General features: G+C 41.9%; 1 protein-coding gene across 5 annotated transcripts; it reads left to right on the forward strand.

Moving 5' to 3' along the window:
- Nucleotides 1-555: 555 nt before the first annotated feature.
- On the forward strand, nt 556-17,927 carry LOC308077671 (pyruvate dehydrogenase E1 component subunit alpha, mitochondrial-like). 5 transcript variants are annotated; one of them, XM_080418518.1, is made up of 13 exons: nt 556-674; nt 3,180-3,200; nt 4,265-4,870; nt 6,410-6,469; nt 6,596-6,769; nt 7,703-7,829; nt 9,238-9,329; nt 10,640-10,732; nt 11,009-11,164; nt 12,227-12,298; nt 13,004-13,071; nt 14,077-14,185; nt 16,084-17,927. In XM_080418518.1, the coding sequence occupies exons 1-13, from the start codon at nt 615-617 to the stop codon at nt 16,246-16,248; spliced, it is 1,803 nt and encodes a 600-aa protein (XP_080274644.1). In that variant the 5' UTR covers nt 556-614; the 3' UTR covers nt 16,249-17,927. The 5 variants fall into 5 exon arrangements, with proteins under 5 accessions (XP_080274644.1, XP_080274646.1, XP_080274647.1 ...); XM_080418520.1 differs by having other exon boundaries at nt 4,265-4,357; XM_080418521.1 differs by lacking the exon at nt 4,265-4,870.
- Nucleotides 17,928-18,278: the final 351 nt, after the last annotated feature.

Genomic DNA, 18,278 nt, shown 5'->3' on the forward strand with positions numbered 1-18,278 from the left:
GTGTGGCAGTGTAGAGGGGCTCTCCCCGAACGCGTGCGTACCTCCGAAGTTCCGGCGCCAAGCACCGTCTCCTGTCCAGTGTCCAATTTGTATACACTATTGTCTGAAAACAGACCTTTTCTGACCCCTGACCTCACTGGACGGCCCGCCACTTTTCCAAATACAGCTCTCCCGCTTAGCGGAGAGTGTGGCAGTGTAGAGGGGCTCTCCCCGAACGCGTGCGTACCTCCGAAGTTCCGGCGCCAAGCACCGTCTCCTGTCCAGTGTCCAATTTGTAGACACTATTGTCTGAAAACGGCCCTTTTCTGACCATTTATCATAGATAAATTTTTAATGTTTAAAAAACCGTTTTTGTTACACAGAAACATAATATGTGTTGTGTAGAAACATAATATGTCGTTTAAATGCTTAATTCATAGTTTTAATGTGCAAATTAACCGTTTTTCAATGGCTCCTTTTAGCTCTAGAGGGTACTCTTATTCTGAAGAGATCGTCCACCGGAAGTCTTATATTTGCTCCGTTATATTTGCTGACGGAACACTGCTCTCCCTCTGGTGTTCAGATTCCGTCCTCTCCTCCTCAGGTCATATATTGTAACTCTATGGTCCAGTAACATGAAATCCATGCTGGCTCTCATCTCTAACGCGGTGTGTAGGATCACTGGGAAGAACGCGGTGAGTTCAATGGGGAGAAGTATTTCCCACAGGAGGTGATTGATCATGCTAAGCTCACTTAATTAAAACAATCTTGCACGATGCTGACCTTGTGAACTGGTTTGAACCGGGGCTATCGTATGGGGGGCTTGTTCTAAGTGTTGCTGAACGTGCATGCATGGTGGGCTCTGTTAACGTGCATGAGGATGATAATGTTGTGCATGATGCATGAATGAATGAACACCCCGTTTGCTTTGTGAAATCCACTGTTATATGTGTGGCATTGATGATGATGATGGCGGGAAGGAAGGAAGGTGGCATTGGAGGTTCCTTCCGATACTATTTCAGTCCTTAATCCGCCTATTGGTGCCAATGGAAATAATATCTTGTGATGTTGAGCACTGATTAACTAATGGCTGCTTAGTGGAGGTCTGGAGGACAATGCTTTCCTGGCCTGTGTTTCCTCTGCATTTGACCAATCAGTCCTTTTAGGATGAGTCTGTGCCCACTGCCCAGTGGTGTAAAGTAACATTACTTACTAATAAAGTACATTTACTCAAGTACTGTATTGTATCAATTTTGAGGTGCTTTTACTTTACTGGAGTATTTCCAATTTTCAATACTTTTACTTCACTACATCTCTGGGGAAAATATGGTACTTTTACTCCACTACAATTATTTGACAACTTTAGTTACTTGTTATTTTGCTCATTTAAATTATTATATTATAAAACATACATTAACCACTTCACCTTGTGGATCGGCTATTTTCAAACATTTTAGTATTGTAATGTTGGTACTTTAAGTATATTTTGATGCCAATACTTTTGTACATTTGCTCAAGTAACATATTGAACAAAGGCCTTTTTACTTGTAACAGAGTATTTTTATATTGTGGTGTGGTACTGGTATTGCTTAACCTGACACCGTCAAATGGAAGAAAGCTTGCGACACACATTTTGTTTCAAATGCAAATGAGATTTCCGGAGGGAGGGGGTTTACCAGGCTAGGTATTGCTACCATCTGAGTACTTCTTGCTCCACTGTCTATGCTAGCCATGGTTCACATAGGGCTATGTCTGTGTCTGCCAGGGGGCCAGTTGCACCACCTCACACTAAGTTCAAACTTAGCCTAGTCATAGCTTAAACACATTCAATCCGGTAAAGTATCTGTGTCATTTTAGATTTCTTTGGCTATTCAAAAATAGCAGATCTACAAGCTCATAGCGCGGCATCTATGAGCTTGTAGATCTGCTATTTTTTGAAAAATCGTGAAAATTAGTGCAAATCTTTGAATATATATTTAAAAAATAATGGAATATATATATATATATTTAAAGATTTGCACAAATTCTCACATAAAAAACTAAAAATAGCAGATCTACAAGCTCATAGCGTGGCACTCGGTGCCGCGCTATGAGCTTGTATATCTGCTATTTTTGAATAGCCAAAGAAATCTAAAAATGAGGTTAAATGGGTTAAATGGCTTTTTTAAAAGCCATTTAAGCTATAACTAGGCTAAGTTTGAACTTAGTGTGAGGTGGTGCAACTGGCCTCTGGAGACCAACTCCCTTCGGTCAAGGACAGCAATGGCCGGTGTTATGGTAACGGACTATGGGTTTATTTTGTGACTATACTGGCGGAAGATGTAGCTACTAGCTATCCTTGTGAATGCCTCTTTTTGTTTATATATTTTTTCATTCATAGGGCCCACTTTGTTAATGGAATGCATGCAAATGTAAAACACACACGGAGGGCAGTTAAATAACATGGAGGAAAAAGCCTATTTCAATTACATGACATCCATCATGATTCACGAATGCTACAAATGTTGCAGTTTTTTGTAGAAACATGACCCCCGACCAAATTAGGCACAAATTGCCAGGTTTTGGGGATTTCGAGGAAAATCCACACATTTCTGTCTGTCTGTGCCCCATTAAAGCCCATATGGAGATCTCTCTCTCTGACTAGCTGTCCCTTTTATGCCCATATATGGAGATTCCTGATAAATAGCCTTTATAGTACCGACGTCATAGACTGGTCTCCAAATACTATGATAAAGGGTTCTGTACTAAGTCAGATTTATTTGAGAAGAATGGGTTTCTGCATGTCTTTTGTGCATGTAGGACAAAGTCCCTAACGTGCATGTCTGTGGATGCATGCAGTGTGCAATGACCCTAACATGCATGTCTTTTTGTGCATGCAGGGCAACGACCCTAACATGCATGTCTGTGGGATGCATCATGCAGTACAATGTCCCTAACATGCATGTCTGTGGGATGCATCATGTGGGACAATGTTGCTTGTCAGTTGTGGTGTGATGGTGAAAACTGCAATATCAGAATATGGCCCGTGTTAAACTATCCGCTCAACTTGTCTCAAGCTGTCCCTAGCTGCTTCATCCTTGCTTGCCTTCATCTTTCTTCTGCTCATACAAAGTCTGACACATACCAGTCAGTGTTTGTTTCTCCAATTTTCCTGTAAAATTGCTCTCCTCTCTCCCTCCTTCCCCATGGCTGTGTTATAGGGAGCCCAGACAGTGTCGGAGGTAAGCAGCTCATGTAGTTCTGCTCTGATTCCCACTTTCTCTACTACCGTCTGTGTCTGTGACTCTGTGTGCAATTTTGGCTTTTCCATGGAACGCATGTTTGAAATTAGGGTCACAAATCAATTATGAAGTTTTACTTGACGATCAATTGTCGCTAAAATAATTGTGATTAGCGGTTTAATTGTGTTTCTGTCATTGAACATTAATAATGAATAAAACATTCTGTTTGGCTTTTAGGCCTCGTAAACAAAATGTGACGTGTTTTGAGCTTGCAGATCTGCTATTGCCACTATTTCTGAAAATTTGTATATGAACATTTTTCAACATGGAAACAATTATGACGATTTTGCAAAAAATTATTGCGATTTGTATCTCAAATTATTGTGATTACCGTATGTAATAATTGTGACAGGCCTAGTTTCAAATTAATGAAAACAATCCTAAAGTTACAAATATGCACTTGTGTTTCAGTTTTAGTAGTTGAATGAATTTCTCTTATGAGCAATGCGTGCACTACTACAGTGTGTGTGACTGTGTGCATTCATGCAGAGTGTGAATGTGATATTTCACATTGGTATAATATTTAGGAATAGTCTTGTAGTCAAATATATGAACGCCTCAGTAAGCCCACCAGCAGCACTGGCTGTCTCATCAATCACTGCTATAAGCTAACCTTTATTTTAATTGGAAACTAAATTAGAATGAAAGAAAAAATAGCCATCAGTCTCGATTGGTTGACATTTGAAATCATTAAAAAGAAAAATGGATATGCAACTGCATAATACCAGTAATGTTGATGTCTCAGGCAGTTGCTTCAAATAGATGTTACAAATGGTAGGATATACCAAGTGAAATATTACTTACACTTAAGACACTGTTGTTGGGCTGGTCTTTGTCTGTGTGTTCCCTGTCTGTAACTGTAGGTTGTAGAATCTGCTGCTCCCTCCTCACTTCTTCCTGCTGTTCTAATTTCTAGAACTCTCTCATTGTAGCCCAGTAGCTTCTCTGGCAAATGGCAAATGGCAAATGCTTCGGTCTGAATGATTGGCTCCTGTGTTCCCCAGTTGCTGATTGACCTCTCAAAGTACGTCAGTTTAACCTCACCTGCGACGCCTGCCATTGGGGCCACCCAGCGACAACCACCTAAACCACCACCAGTCAGTAATAGAGCTCCACAGCTAGTTAGTGTCCAGGCCGAACCAATAGCCAGCGTCCAGGCTGACCCACTAGCCAGCGTCCAGGGTGACTCACTAGCCAGCGTCCAGGCCGACCCACCAGCCAGCGTCCAAGCTGACCCACTAGCCAGCGTCCAGGCTGACCCACTAGCCAGCGTCCAGGCTGACCCACTAGCCAGCGTCCAGGCTGACCCACTAGCCAGCGTCCAGGCCGACCTACTAGGCAGCATCCAGGCCGACTCACTAGCCAGCGTCCAGGCCGACCCACTAGCCAGCGTCCAGGCTGACCCACTAGCCAGCGTCCAGGCTGACCCACCAGCCAGTGTCCAGGCCGACTCACTAGCCAGCGTCCAGGCCGACCCACTAGCCAGCGTCCAGGCCGACCCACTAGCCAGCGTCCAGGCTGACCCACTAGCCAGCGTCCAGGCTGACCCACTAGCCAGCGTCCAGGCTGACCCACTAGCCAGCGTCCAGGCCGACCCACTAGCCAGCCCTGTAAGAATTTCTGTCCTCTGTGGTCATTTATTTGTGCTTGCTTATGAGTGGGAAACTTAACATTAATTGTCTACAAGCCGTTGTGGAAGGTAAATTGCAAAGACACTTTATCCATCAGTTCTATGTACAACAGCACCACTAAATGAAGACATAGGGACACATAGAAGTAGGGATGGGCAATATTATCGATATCACGATATATCGCGATATTTTATTTCGCGATACTGTATCGATACTCCAGTATCAATATCGCGATTTTTTTTTTGTTGCTTTTTCAGATACAGGCTTTATGAAAAACATTCAAAGAACCTATCACAGATCTGCAGCTACTCAATATGTAGTGTATATATAAACAATATGTAGTTGTGATATATGTATATATCGCAATATATCGCAATATATCCCAATATCGTGATACGACCCAAGTATCGTGATGCGTATCGCAATATAATCGTATCGTGACCCAAGTATCGTGATACGTATCGTATCGTGAGATTGTTGCCAATACCCATCCCTACATAGAAGTGGCTTACAGTGTTGACTTTCTCTTCAGTCAACTCAAGGTCAAAGTTAAGCAGAATTTCAATGTCACTTCTATTAATATCACACAAACAGACCAACCTTTTTTTTAACCTTCATTTTTTGCTCCTGATTTCGTCTAGTTGTTATGTCAATTGCCCTTGAACAATGAGGTATTGGTCCCTGTTGTTACTAACCCCCAGTTCCCCACTTATTAGGGTATGAACTGGACTTGTTGTGCTAATACCCCCCATGGACATACATACACAAACACATTATGGGCGTTTCAGGAGTTAGGACGGACATTACTTTCTTTTAAAGACCCTTTTAGATTTAGAAATAGGCATACCTATTTGTAAAATAGAAGTACTTCTTGTTTTTGTTGTTGGGTGTTTTAATTGTGGTGTATATGTATTTATTGTCTTGTCTTGAATGTATTAAGCATTGACCTGAGCAAAACCATTTTCCTTTGTGGATAATAAATATACATATATAATCTAAACTAATCATGTAGACATGTGACATCATCCAGACGCTTCTTTTCACCTGACAGTGAGGAGTTTCACTGGGAGAACGTAACATGGGCGGAGGATCACATTATCTCTCCAATCTGTAGGAGGAACGAACATAAGGGCCCGGCGGCCAAGCTGGAAGAACCTCAGAGGAATCGAACCACAGTCTCCACAGTGACGGGCGGGTTCTTTACCCTCGTGCCACCCAGATGCCCTTATCACAGACTAACCTATCAGCCAGACCAGACAGAATATCATTAGATTTGATCTTGTTCATCATAAAAAAAGAAGCTCCATCCATCCCCCAGTGTATCCCCAGAATCGGCCCTAGTCGGATCCGAACTGTTCCAATCCATACCCAACTAACCCTCCACCTGGTATAAAGGGGCAGGCAGCCTCCAGGCTGTCTTTGTGTGCATGTCTATACGTTGTGTTGTGGAGATGTGTAACTAGTACTACAGTATTATGTGTATGAGCGTATGTGTGTTTTTGTTTGTTTGTCTCCCAGGGGGCCCAAGTAGTGATTTCCTCGCGCTCCTTCACCTCCCAGGCGACATTTGACATCAAGGTACTGCAAAGACATTGCCAAAAATAAACCTTTTTATTACATATTGTGTTTATGCAATGTAAATGAATAAATAAATGCTGTTACATGTTTGAGTGTTCTAACTGTGTCCCTCTTCCGGGCCAATAGAAATGCGAGCTGCACCGTTTGGAGGAAGGGCCGCCAGAGAAGGCGGAGCTGACCCGGGAGCAGGGTTTGCAGTACTACCACACCATGCAGACCATGAGGCGCATGGAGCTGAAGGCTGACCAGCTCTACAAGCAGAAGATCATCAGGGGCTTCTGTCACCTTTATGACGGACAGGTCAGAATACTACACATCAAGATCACCTGTATGTTACCCTTCCCCTCTCTCTCTCTCTCTCTCTTGAGCTCACTTCCTCCATGCTCCTATCCTTCCATCTCTCTGCCACTGCATTCCTTCCCTTACAAAGGTTCCCAAACTTTTCAAGCTGTGACCCCCCCCAAAATAATCATATTTGAACTGGGGACCCCCCACCCTGACAAACACTTGGAATTGTAGGCATTACATTTAGTTTGACTCGGTTCCTCAGATAAATATTGTGAAAATAACTACAAGCTCGCAACGCCTTGCACTGCGAGGCGTTGTGAGCTTGTAGATCGGCTTTTTTCACAATGTTTGCCTATTTCTTATGCACTTGTTTTGACAATTTGGCCAATCTGGTATTAAAATGGTCTTAAAAGTATTTAAATTGTCACTTTAGAAATGTGCAGACACCCTGTATACACTAATACTGTATGTTTTTTTTTCTTTCTGTTGAGTGAGAAAATATTGTTGCACACCTCTGGGGATCTCCATATTTCATCTTTTTCAGTTTTTTCATAAACGTACCGGTATGCCCTATTTTGTACTTTGTAGCACAAATATCTGACCATTTAGGGAAAGGTTTTCCAGAAGGTGGCATTCCCGTTTACTGGTTCATATTCCCATAGCTTCATTTGACTGGCTAGACTGGAGGTTTGAACCGGAAGCACATGGCACCTTCACTTGTGTTTCCAGTTCAAATCAGCTGCTGAGCCAATCAAACAAAGCTATGGGACAATAGGGGGCAGGGTTCAAATCAGCTATGGGAAAATGAACAAGAGCAGGTGTGCCACATTTTAGAAACCTGGGACTACACAGCTACCGTGCCCAAAGAAGGTGGGAGAGACACAATGAATGCACACAATGAAATGCTTGTACTGTGACTGACCATTGCTTAATGCATTCACTCAGGAAGCTTGTGCGATGGGTATCGAGGGAGGCATTAACCCCACGGACCATCTGATAACTGCCTACCGCGCCCATGCTTACACATACACACGCGGCGTGTCCGTCAAACAGATCCTGGCTGAGCTGACAGGTGAGACAAAGTAAATCATTATAGTCGAATTTGTGTTGAGGTGCAGTCACATTGAGCTTTCGCTCAATGTTAATATTAATCCATTAAGACCTGAGGCCAACTCTACAAATACCTTCTAAATCAGTAGGTCTCAACCTTTTTCGTAATTCAAAGTTGTTCAACTTTTTTCAAACACTTTCAAGATTTTTCAATTTATTTTTAAAAATAGCAGATGTACGAGCTCTTCGTGACGCGCTGTGAGCTTGTATATCTGCTACTTTTGAATAGCCAATGCTAAAATCTAAAATGACACTTTCCTGGTTTTAATGGGTTCATATTAATGTGATGGATTGGCTGTTTCTATTTGCCCTTTTGAGTCTCTTGCAGCTTACACATTTTAAAACATCGGGTGGTCTAAAAGAGACAGAAATCATGGCACTAGCTCTTTAGCAAAAATTTTACCATACCAAACCCATGGATAAATTATAACCATACTAACGGTAGCTAACCTTATCTAAAATGAATTAAACCTCCACAAACTCATGGTTAATTCATACCCCATCCCTTCAGGCTATGGAACGATGGAATCAAACTCACTGCAGCCGTGTGCCTGTTTGTAGCCTGCAGGCACATGCTGCCCAAGGGAGAGTGTGAAGCATGTTTGTTACTACCTTGCTTATTTCTAACCTATAATGTTTTCAGATGCATATTTTAGTGTGTGAGTAATTAACCGTCTGGATGTCATCTTGAATGAGATGGCTCTGTAATTAAAATCGGGTGTGTTTGGAGAAACGTGAGCTTTGGGACTCAAACGGGTGAATGAAATCATGATTAATTTATATTCATAAGAGTATGTCATCACGCAGTACATTTGAGTTTACAGGAAATAACTAAGATTGGCATTTTAGGGACTTTTGATATAAAAATACACATTGTATAATTTTTTGGGGGGCCATCTATTGTTAGGTATGTCCATATGACCACGGATATGCTCTAAAAGTGTGAAAAACGTATTTTTAACTAAGTCTTTAACTTAAATGAATGAATTAAACCTTACCAAACTCATGGCTAAACTTATACTGAAGTGCCTAACCTGAACCAGCTGCAAGCTCCTCTTATTGATGATGATTTGTATTTGTATGTCTTGATGATTAATTGAATACATAGGACCACAATGGAAAAAAGCCATCAAGGCTTTTTTGTCATCCTTTTAGCATTGCTTGCGTCGTTTGCAAATTAAAGTATTCAATCAATCAAAGCTTATAACCACACGACTGCTCCCGACCAATCGGATGGTGTAGAAGCGCTCTTTGCAAGTAGGAAAGGGTCAGCTGTGAGATGAATGATTTTTTGTTTAGTTGCTTTTCTCCTGTTTTCCGTGTTCCTTGCATCCAGCCATGTTTATTTCTTAACTATGTTACTCTCTCAGGTCGGAAAGGGGGTGTGGCCAAAGGCAAAGGCGGTTCCATGCACATGTATGCACCAAGGTTCTACGGCGGCAACGGCATTGTGGGGGCGCAGGTAACGCACACCCTAACAGCATACAGTAGCATACACCTGTGTTTCCACAAACAATGGGTCGGCACCCATTTTCATGAGTCGTGAGGAAATATCCTCCTTTTCTACAATTCTTAAATTCTTATTTCAAAAGTAAAAAAAGAAAATCCCCTAAAATAAAAATGTCAGAATAATTTTACAAGAAATCCATACATGCCAAATTTCTCTGTTGGGACTCGAGCTAAAAAGTTTGGGAACCCCTGAGCTACACTTATCTACAAAAATCACCCACATCTACAATATTCAGGGACACGTGTTGGCATTATATGTAGAGTTTGGTTCCAAATGAGAGGCATAATAACATCTTTGGGGTCGTGGGCGGTAGCTGCAGTGTAGCCTTTGTGGCAGTATGCTGCAGCTAGCCTGGATGGACCTAGACTATAACAGGGGGCTCACTGAAGCCTGCCCTGGCAGTTACAGGTGTGAGCATGCATCCAGCCGCTTGACGCTCATGTATAATACTGCACACACACACACGCGCTGTCAGGTGAAAACTTCATATGTCATGGAAAAAGTAGCAGATCGACCAGCTCCAAACGCGTTGCTTCGCGCCGCGTTTCGAGCTTGCGGATCTACTACTTTTGATGCTTTTGTGTGACGCTGTAGTATGATCACGTAGGGCATCAATTTACGAAAAAACACAAAGTTAAAGGGTTACACCATGCATTTAAAAATATATATTTAATATCATATTGTTTATGTCCCTCAAACGTCTTTCAAAAGGTTTGAGCCTCAGATATACTCATTTCAACTAACTTCTCTCTGGCTTATAAAGCACTATCACCTGCAATACCACATTGTCCTTATTTGGCACGTGGTGCTATTGAGCCAGTTTGTATGCATGTTATCTCCTGGTTCTCCTGGTTATTTTTGCTTTGTAGGTATCGCATGTGACGTCACAGGCGGGGGCAAATCAGTTGGCCTGTTTTGAGATAAATTTACATAAAACCCCAGATATGCTGTGAAAGCCTGAGTGCTCAAACTTGGGTATTTTTTGGGGATAGAAGAGGGGTAGGGGAGACCAAAAACACACACAAAAAAAATACGGCGATAAGAGGTTTGTGCCCAACAGCAACGATATTCACCTCGGTGGAGGCTTTTGTCCATATCATCTTGCAGTCTTATGAGTGCATACAGTTGTGGCTTAATGGCCCCAGTGGGAATCGAATCCTTAACACATAGTACAGGAACACACACAGCCTCTTCTCTCTACTTTGGTCAAAGTGGGCATTGGTGAGTGTTTTTTATTCAAGTTGACCTTGCATGTCCTCCAGGTTCCTTTGGGAGCAGGTATAGCACTTGCCTGTCAGTACCAAGGCAACAACCAAGTGTGCGTCACACTTTATGGAGACGGAGCAGCCAATCAGGTGAGACCGAGTCGTCTCCATGTATATTATGTCTGTCATTGTGTCCTGTTGTGTGACTTTGCTTCCTTTATCTTATTTCTGTTCTCTATTATTATGACGTATTTTTTTTAAGCTAAAAAACATTGTACAAAAACAAATTACACCTATAAACTTGATCTTGTGGTGCGAGAATGAAGTTGAAGTGGCTGATTCATTGCATTGCTGGTCAGAAATGTGTCTAAATACTTACATTTTTTGGCTTTCTTTAACACATGTCCTCTCTTGTCTAATCATCAGGGCCAGATATTCGAGGCTTACAACATGGCGGCTCTGTGGAAGCTGCCGTGTATCTTTGTCTGTGAAAACAATAAGTATGGCATGGGGACGTCAGTGGAGAGAGCCTCAGCCAGCACAGACTACTATAAGAGAGGAGACTTTGTACCAGGAATCAGAGTAAGACCCAAACTTATACATAAGTCCATCTCTTCATGGCTAAATATATAATGTGTTACCATTAATACCATTATGTAGAGTTTGGCTCCAAATGAGAGTCATAATAACATCTTTGGGGTCGTGGGCGGTAGCTGCAGTGTAGCCTTTGTGGCAGTATGCTGCAGCTAGCCTGGATGGACCTAGACTATAACAGGGGGGCTCACTGAAGCCTGCCCTGGCAGTTACAGGTGTGAGCATGCATCCAGCCGCTTGACGCTCATGTATAATACTGCACACACACACATACGCACACACGCTTGATAAGGAAACCACAACAGATGCATCTCGTATCATTGTGCGTCAGTGTTTTGATAAAAGCAGTTGATGGCCATGGCGTTGAGTGTATCAGTAGCCTTACGAAAATGAGAGTGAATCAACAGATGCATTTGCTGCTCAAGCAGAAAAATGTCAGCCATCGTAACAGTAATTGAAATGACATTTTGATCAAATGACACTTTGATACACTTGATCCTCCATATTCTAGAGATATGAACCACTTGAGCCCTGTTTTACATTTCATCGCCTGATGATGTCCCATGGGGAAAATTGCTGTCTTTGCCTATAATGACATGCCCAAAATAGTGATGCCAGGTTTTGGTTGGTTAAATGAACTTCTAGTATATCTTTCTTTTTTTCTTAGATATCTCAGATATATGATATTGGAATAGAGCTCTTAACCGCTTAAACCCTATATACCCTATAGAGCGTGCCAAAAATCCTGAAGGGGGCGTCAACAAGTGTGTTTTGGTAGCGGCGGACATCTTTGAGGGGTAAAAACCAGGTTGACTTAACATTGCCCCCCCCCCCCCCCCCGTGGTGACGACACGTTGGCACGCTCTATATACTTAGTATAGAGCCCCTCCTTTTTTTTCCCTCCACCAAATATCATTGCTGAAAAAAGCAGATCTCCAAGCTTTGCTATTTTGAACTAGGGTTCATGTGATTCAAATGTGTTTATTTGCATTGCCATCAGGTTCTAGCTGCTGAGTTGACCTACTTAGTTTGACCCCTGCCTCTTCCTAGGTGGATGGAATGGATGTCCTGTGTGTGAGAGAGGCCACCAAGTTTGCAGCAGACCACTGTCGAGCGGGCAAGGTGGGTCGCACCGCAGTGAAATGTTGATTCACGGCCCTTCAAATGGTTTGTGGATGAGGAAGAAGTTTCATGGGAAATATAAGTGAAGTTCCAACAAGTCTCAGACAGTATCACTCGCTCAAAGGACAAATATGACCTCTACTTTGGGTGACAAATATGAGATCTACAAGCGCACAATGTGTCCCATCTCATTGTGAGCTTGTAGATCAGCTATTTATTTATTTTTTGGCGATTTGGTCAATAGAGAATTCAAGAGAAAGTCCTCAGTTCAAATGGTTCTAGCAAAGTTTAAACTGATTTGTTCTGTAAAATATTAGTTTTATTTTGTTAATATTTACCCTTCAAGTAATGTTACCACCAAGCTGTTATTATCACAACAATGTCCAAAACTGTTTTAAGGATTCAAATGTAAAAGTAGCAGATCTACAAGCTTGTGGATCTGCTACTTTTGATGCTGTAGTATGATCAAGTAGGGCATTAATTTATACGAAAACACAGTTAGGAGAATATGGAGATAAGATGTTTCTGCCCGACGGTGACGATAAGTAATGTCACTTGCCCATAAATCAATGACATACTGAGGTGACCTTGGGTACATTTTAAGTGCTCTAATGTCGTATTATATATAACGTGCATGACATTAATTAGAGCATTATGAAAGGATGACCTCTTAACCTGTAGTCTTTTGATGGCTGTGTGCTTCAGGGCCCCATTCTGATGGAGCTGCAGACCTACCGTTACCATGGACACAGCATGAGTGACCCTGGGGTCAGGTGAGACATCCTGTGACCTTTGACCCTGTGACAGACGTGCATAAATATTGAGCTTGTCCTTCCTGCTGCCCTGTCGTGCCACATTTCCCTCTCAGTTCTTATAAGTTATCAATCTCCATGTCTCTGCCTCTGGCCTCTGTGTTTGAATTTAAACTTTGGCCACCATTTTGCAGCTTGGAGAAGAGAATGATTTTATCCCATCAATTCCTGATTAATTCTTGATTTCTTTGTAATCTTGCTAAACAAAGTGGTGTTACCCTAGTTTCCATGTCTTTCTGTTTGTTTAGCAAGCGCTCCCCATGGTCTCTTAACACATTGATTGCCAAGATCGAATATATGCGTTCTTTCAAATCCATCGCTTGATTGCCTAGATCGAATATTTGCGTTCTTTAATTTTTTGGGGAAAATTCCACAAGGGGCGACCTAACACAGCTTTGGAATGATCGATCGTCTCTCAGAGAAGAAAAATATGGATGTGACATTCCAAAAAACGTCACTTCCACCCGCCCCAATGATGGGATTTTCAGAAAAACAGCTGTAACTCAGTTTCTTTTTTTTTTTCATTGAAAACCACCCGTTTTCAGTGGACCAAAGCTCCAAAATGGCGGATCGCGGTTGGAAACTTGTCGTTCCCATGGATACACAGATCCTTCCGCCTACTTCCAGGAACCTTTTTTCGTGTTTTTATTTTTATTTTTTTTACACAATGTCGGTTCCACAGCGTTTCAAATATCATTGGATTTAGGTAATTATACGCCGGCACGGGGATAGGAAACTATGTTTAATATCTTGGCAATCAATGTGTTAAGTAATCAGTGAATCCATTAACATCCATAGATGAAGCATCTCTTGACTCATGCACATTCAAGTTCTATAGCAAATGTATGGCATTACAGGCCAAAGTCAAGGGTTCTTATAGTTCTTGTGTACAGGTAAATGAAAGCCCCAGTGTGTTGCTGTGGGGTTGGGCTAGAAGGGAGTTCTAACTGTGATGTCCCTTCCTAGCTATCGTACGCGTGAGGAGATCCAGGAGGTGCGTAGTAAGAGTGACCCCATCTCCATGCTGAAGGAGCGCATGCTCAGCAACAACATGGCCTCTCCAGAGGAGTTTAAGGTACGCATGCTCAGCAACAACATTGCCTCTCCAGAGGAGTTTAAGGTACCATTATGACGTTAAAACACAAACACACACCGAGGTCAATTCCTAGAAAACCCTTGTTGACCGTCTTAAGGTGACTCACTACTGCAACGAGCCACATAACATGTCATGGAAATGCTTCACTGGACACAGTAGTGGAACTGTATTCACGGCCGGTATGAGTCACATTGCATACTGAGAAGAAGAGGAATACCAGCGTGCCTCAGACGGAACAAGGCAGATCCGGTGCGCCACAGGAGCGGGACAATACAGCAGCGAAGGAGAGGACACAAGAGCAGCTCGGATATTTAAGACGTTTTTTTAAATTTTAAGGTGCTAGCAAGTGTGACTCACGTTTCGATGTCTTCGTCATCTTCCTCAGTCATGAATGCCACGTGCCGGGGAGGCATTTAAATGCAGAACAAGTGGCAGAGGCAGTGCTCTCCATTAGCAAATGTGTGACAATAATCTAATCTACACTGTTCTGCACGTGGCAGTCTCAATGGAAACATAACGGTCCTTCTTAGAGAATAAAAACACATTTGCGTGTTGTCATGGATCAGGGCAATAGTGCTTAAACAAATTACGTTACGTTAAATTGCAAAAAGGTACATCAATATGACAAAGTCTATGAAAGACCTGTTCCATACAAGGATACAAAAATAAATATAATGCATTACAAAACAGCATTCACAGAATAAGGGAGTAGGAAGTATGCCCAAGGCCTGTACACAAATAATAAATGTTTAAAAACGAACAAATACAATCACAACAGAGTATGGTGGCAACCTTGGGGACCGCCTACAAGAAGCTTTTAAGGCTCAATTCATTAACGTCAGAGGCCTCTAGAGTGCCTTCTCTACAGAGAAGTGTTTTTATTGCATCACCCCCACGCAATGGAATGACATTTTCCGATATCCCAGAATCAAAGGAAAGCTGGAGAGCCGTGCTTGGCTTGACTGTAATGTTTAGCCATGGCGTGGTCGAGTAATTTTTTTTGTACGGGTGGCTGTTTTGTGTTCTCTAATTTGAACTTTGAGAGGTCTTTTGGTTTGGCCAATGTAGCCTAGACCTCAAGGGCACTTTAATAGATCGATGACATGAGTGAAGCTACAGTTAATAAGGGATTTTGCGCGGGTGGGTGAAAAATGTGATGTAAAGGTCCTTACACACCGGGGCGATTTTTTTTCATGCTAATATTACGTTTTTTTTAAAAACCTTATAAAGTCCATGCAAGCTTCCACACCAGTTTCGCGGAGCGAAAAAAGCGTCTTTTAATTATTCGGAACAAGTCCGAATTTTGCGTATATTCGCATATTCGCCGGTGTGTAACCACCTTTAGAGTTTGAACAATGGGCACAGTTGCCACATTTGTAGAAGCCCTGTGGCGGGTTGGAAAATGTTAATTTTCTTTTTAGACATGTTCTCTTCTGGGGTTCCCTGACTAGAGTTCTCAACTGGCCTGGCCGAACAATTTCACACTTTTAGGCCCGAAAAACCCGAAAAGGTGTCATTATGTGCTTAATGTCCTTTAAGTCACGTAAAGTTCACTTTGAGCTGCATCCAACACTTCCACTGCCATTTCTGTCGGCCTTACCGTTGGGGGGCAGTTGAAATTTCTTTTTGGGGGGGTAATGGATTTTCTTTTTTTTTCACGAAACCAGAAGCTCGGCCCATCCCGACTAATTAGCATAGATTTTGGGCCCGGGTTGGGTTCGGGCAGAATTTGACACAAAACATTTTCAGGTCCGTGGCCAAATGCATATCATTTTGGGGGTCCATTTGTAGACTCAGCCTCAGGTCTTAATGGGTAAAAAAGCTGATGGCACTGTGTGACCCTTTTGCCTTAATATGACTTATTTTGTTCTCCTTAGGAAATAGACGTGGAGATTCGAAAGCAGGTGGAGGAGGCGGCTCAGTTTGCTACCTCAGACCCAGAGCCTCCGCTGGAGGAGCTCTGCAACCACATCTTTGCCAATGATGTGCCCATAGCTGTCCGTGGCACCAACCCCTGGACCACCCTCAAGTCTGTTAGCTAGAGCTGCTAGGTGGTCAAGACGCCAAATCCTTTTCAGCAGGACGCACCCCACCGCTGTTCTCTTCCTCTGGATCAGGCCCATCAGATAGTTGGATGCACACAATCCATTTAAGCTTGTAAAACGTTCCATAGCTGTTCATCGGCTGAGTAGCCATTAACACAACAGCAGTCCAACCAGCTTCAAGTATAAAGCAATGCGCACCTTATGGGACTGTTACTTTATTTTTCTTTATTTATAAGGTTTATGTTCATGTTTATATCGCTCATATGGAGGGACAGGACTTCCCCAAGAAGAGGAATAAGATCGATATCAGGATTACTCGAATGTGAGTCACGTAAATCTCAATGAAACCATGTTGTTCAATTAATAAGGCGGTCTTGTGAAAATGAGTTCAGTGGCGCTAATAACATTCATTTGACCGACGTGTAAATACTGTATCATACCATGCTCGGACACTTGGTGCAGGAGATTACAGTTAATGGGATTGCGATGTACAATAGGATTAGTCAATCCCCTAAGTACCCTGAAGCAGTGTAAGTAGGGAAGGAAGCTCTTTTTATTGGTTCACAAGCCCCAATGTTGAACACTGCCCTAACATAGGCACTAAAGAAGCCGCCTTCATTAAACCTATTAATTTAATTTGTAGGCAAGAAAAATACCTTAATACCTAAAGGATCATTTTAGGTAATTCCAAAAAAAATAATCAAACTCATTTAAAAGCATAGTAATCTTATTTACCAACATGCATACTTGTTGAGCTGCTTTTAGTTGTCAGACCTCTTTGGCAGCTTAAACATACTTGGAATATTCACGAGATGATGACATTGACTTCTTTAGCATCTGGTTCAAAAGTGTCTAACGCCCGGCAGGTTCTGGGGTATTTTAAAAGCAACTTGTCTAGCATCATCTGCCAGAGTAAGTTGCATGGCAAGGCAACACTTATGTGTATATTTATTTATTTAAACAGTGCTGCACCAGTGCTAACACAAGCGACAGTGAGTTATGCAATAATGAATGCTGTCTTATGAGCCACTATTGAGCAATGTTGCAAGGCAGGTTTCCCAAAGCACTAGTTTCATCATGCCCCTTAAAGCCACACATGAGAAATTGCATGTGTGTAACCTGTGTTGAACAAAGTAATTTTGCTAATGGGACACATTTAATGTAATTCTAATGGCAAAAAAAATTATACTATTATCAGTGTTTGAAGAAAAGTAAAGAAGAATGCAATATGCTACTTTAAGCCTAATTACCGCCAGGGGGGTCCCCAGATGATTAGCTTAATGTGCAATCGTTTTCTCACTCAATGGTAAACAAACCAACATACAGGCTATCTGCACATTTCTAAAGTTACATTTTAATGTTGGTCACACACGCACATTTATTTATTTGAGAGTTTAATTTATCCTTTGCTTGTATTTATTTATCTCCTAATCCTATTGGCATCGTGTCATACTAGAAGGCAACTGTGATGCGAAGAGCTTGGCAGAAAAAATGGTATGAAAGAACAAATAGCAGCTATATATTTTATATTTTCTTCCTTTTGTACCATAAGGAAAAAAGATTTACAGATCTAATGCTTTGAAGTATGTGTGTAGGTTAAAAGATGGAAAGTTGAAAAGCTAATGAGATTGTTTTGCTGTAAAGTAATGGTGGAAATAAAAATGGCTAAAATGTGATTCCCTTGTTTGCCTCATTTTTGGATGACAGCCTTTTGGTATAAGATTCCTACATGTGGCTAGATAAGAATTGTTTCTAGGTCTTTAAAAAATATTGGAGTTGCACAAAAAGGTCGGGCCATAATTGTATTGCAGCCTAGCCGTGTATTTATAATGAAAGCCTATAATTGTAAGGGTGGGTACACTTGCCTGTCATTTCACATTATGACATGAATTGAAAGGTATAAAATTATAGAAAACCAGAAAAGATTTCCACATGGCATGTGTGATGAAGGTACTCTTTGGCAGGGAATCGTTTTTTTTTTAAAGATCCAATTCAAAGCCAGTGATGGATATTGCCTTTGAGATGTA

Source organism: Gymnoscopelus braueri (assembly GCF_963280865.1).
Source record: "Gymnoscopelus braueri genome assembly, chromosome: 21".
NCBI lineage: Eukaryota > Metazoa > Chordata > Actinopteri > Myctophiformes > Myctophidae > Gymnoscopelus > Gymnoscopelus braueri.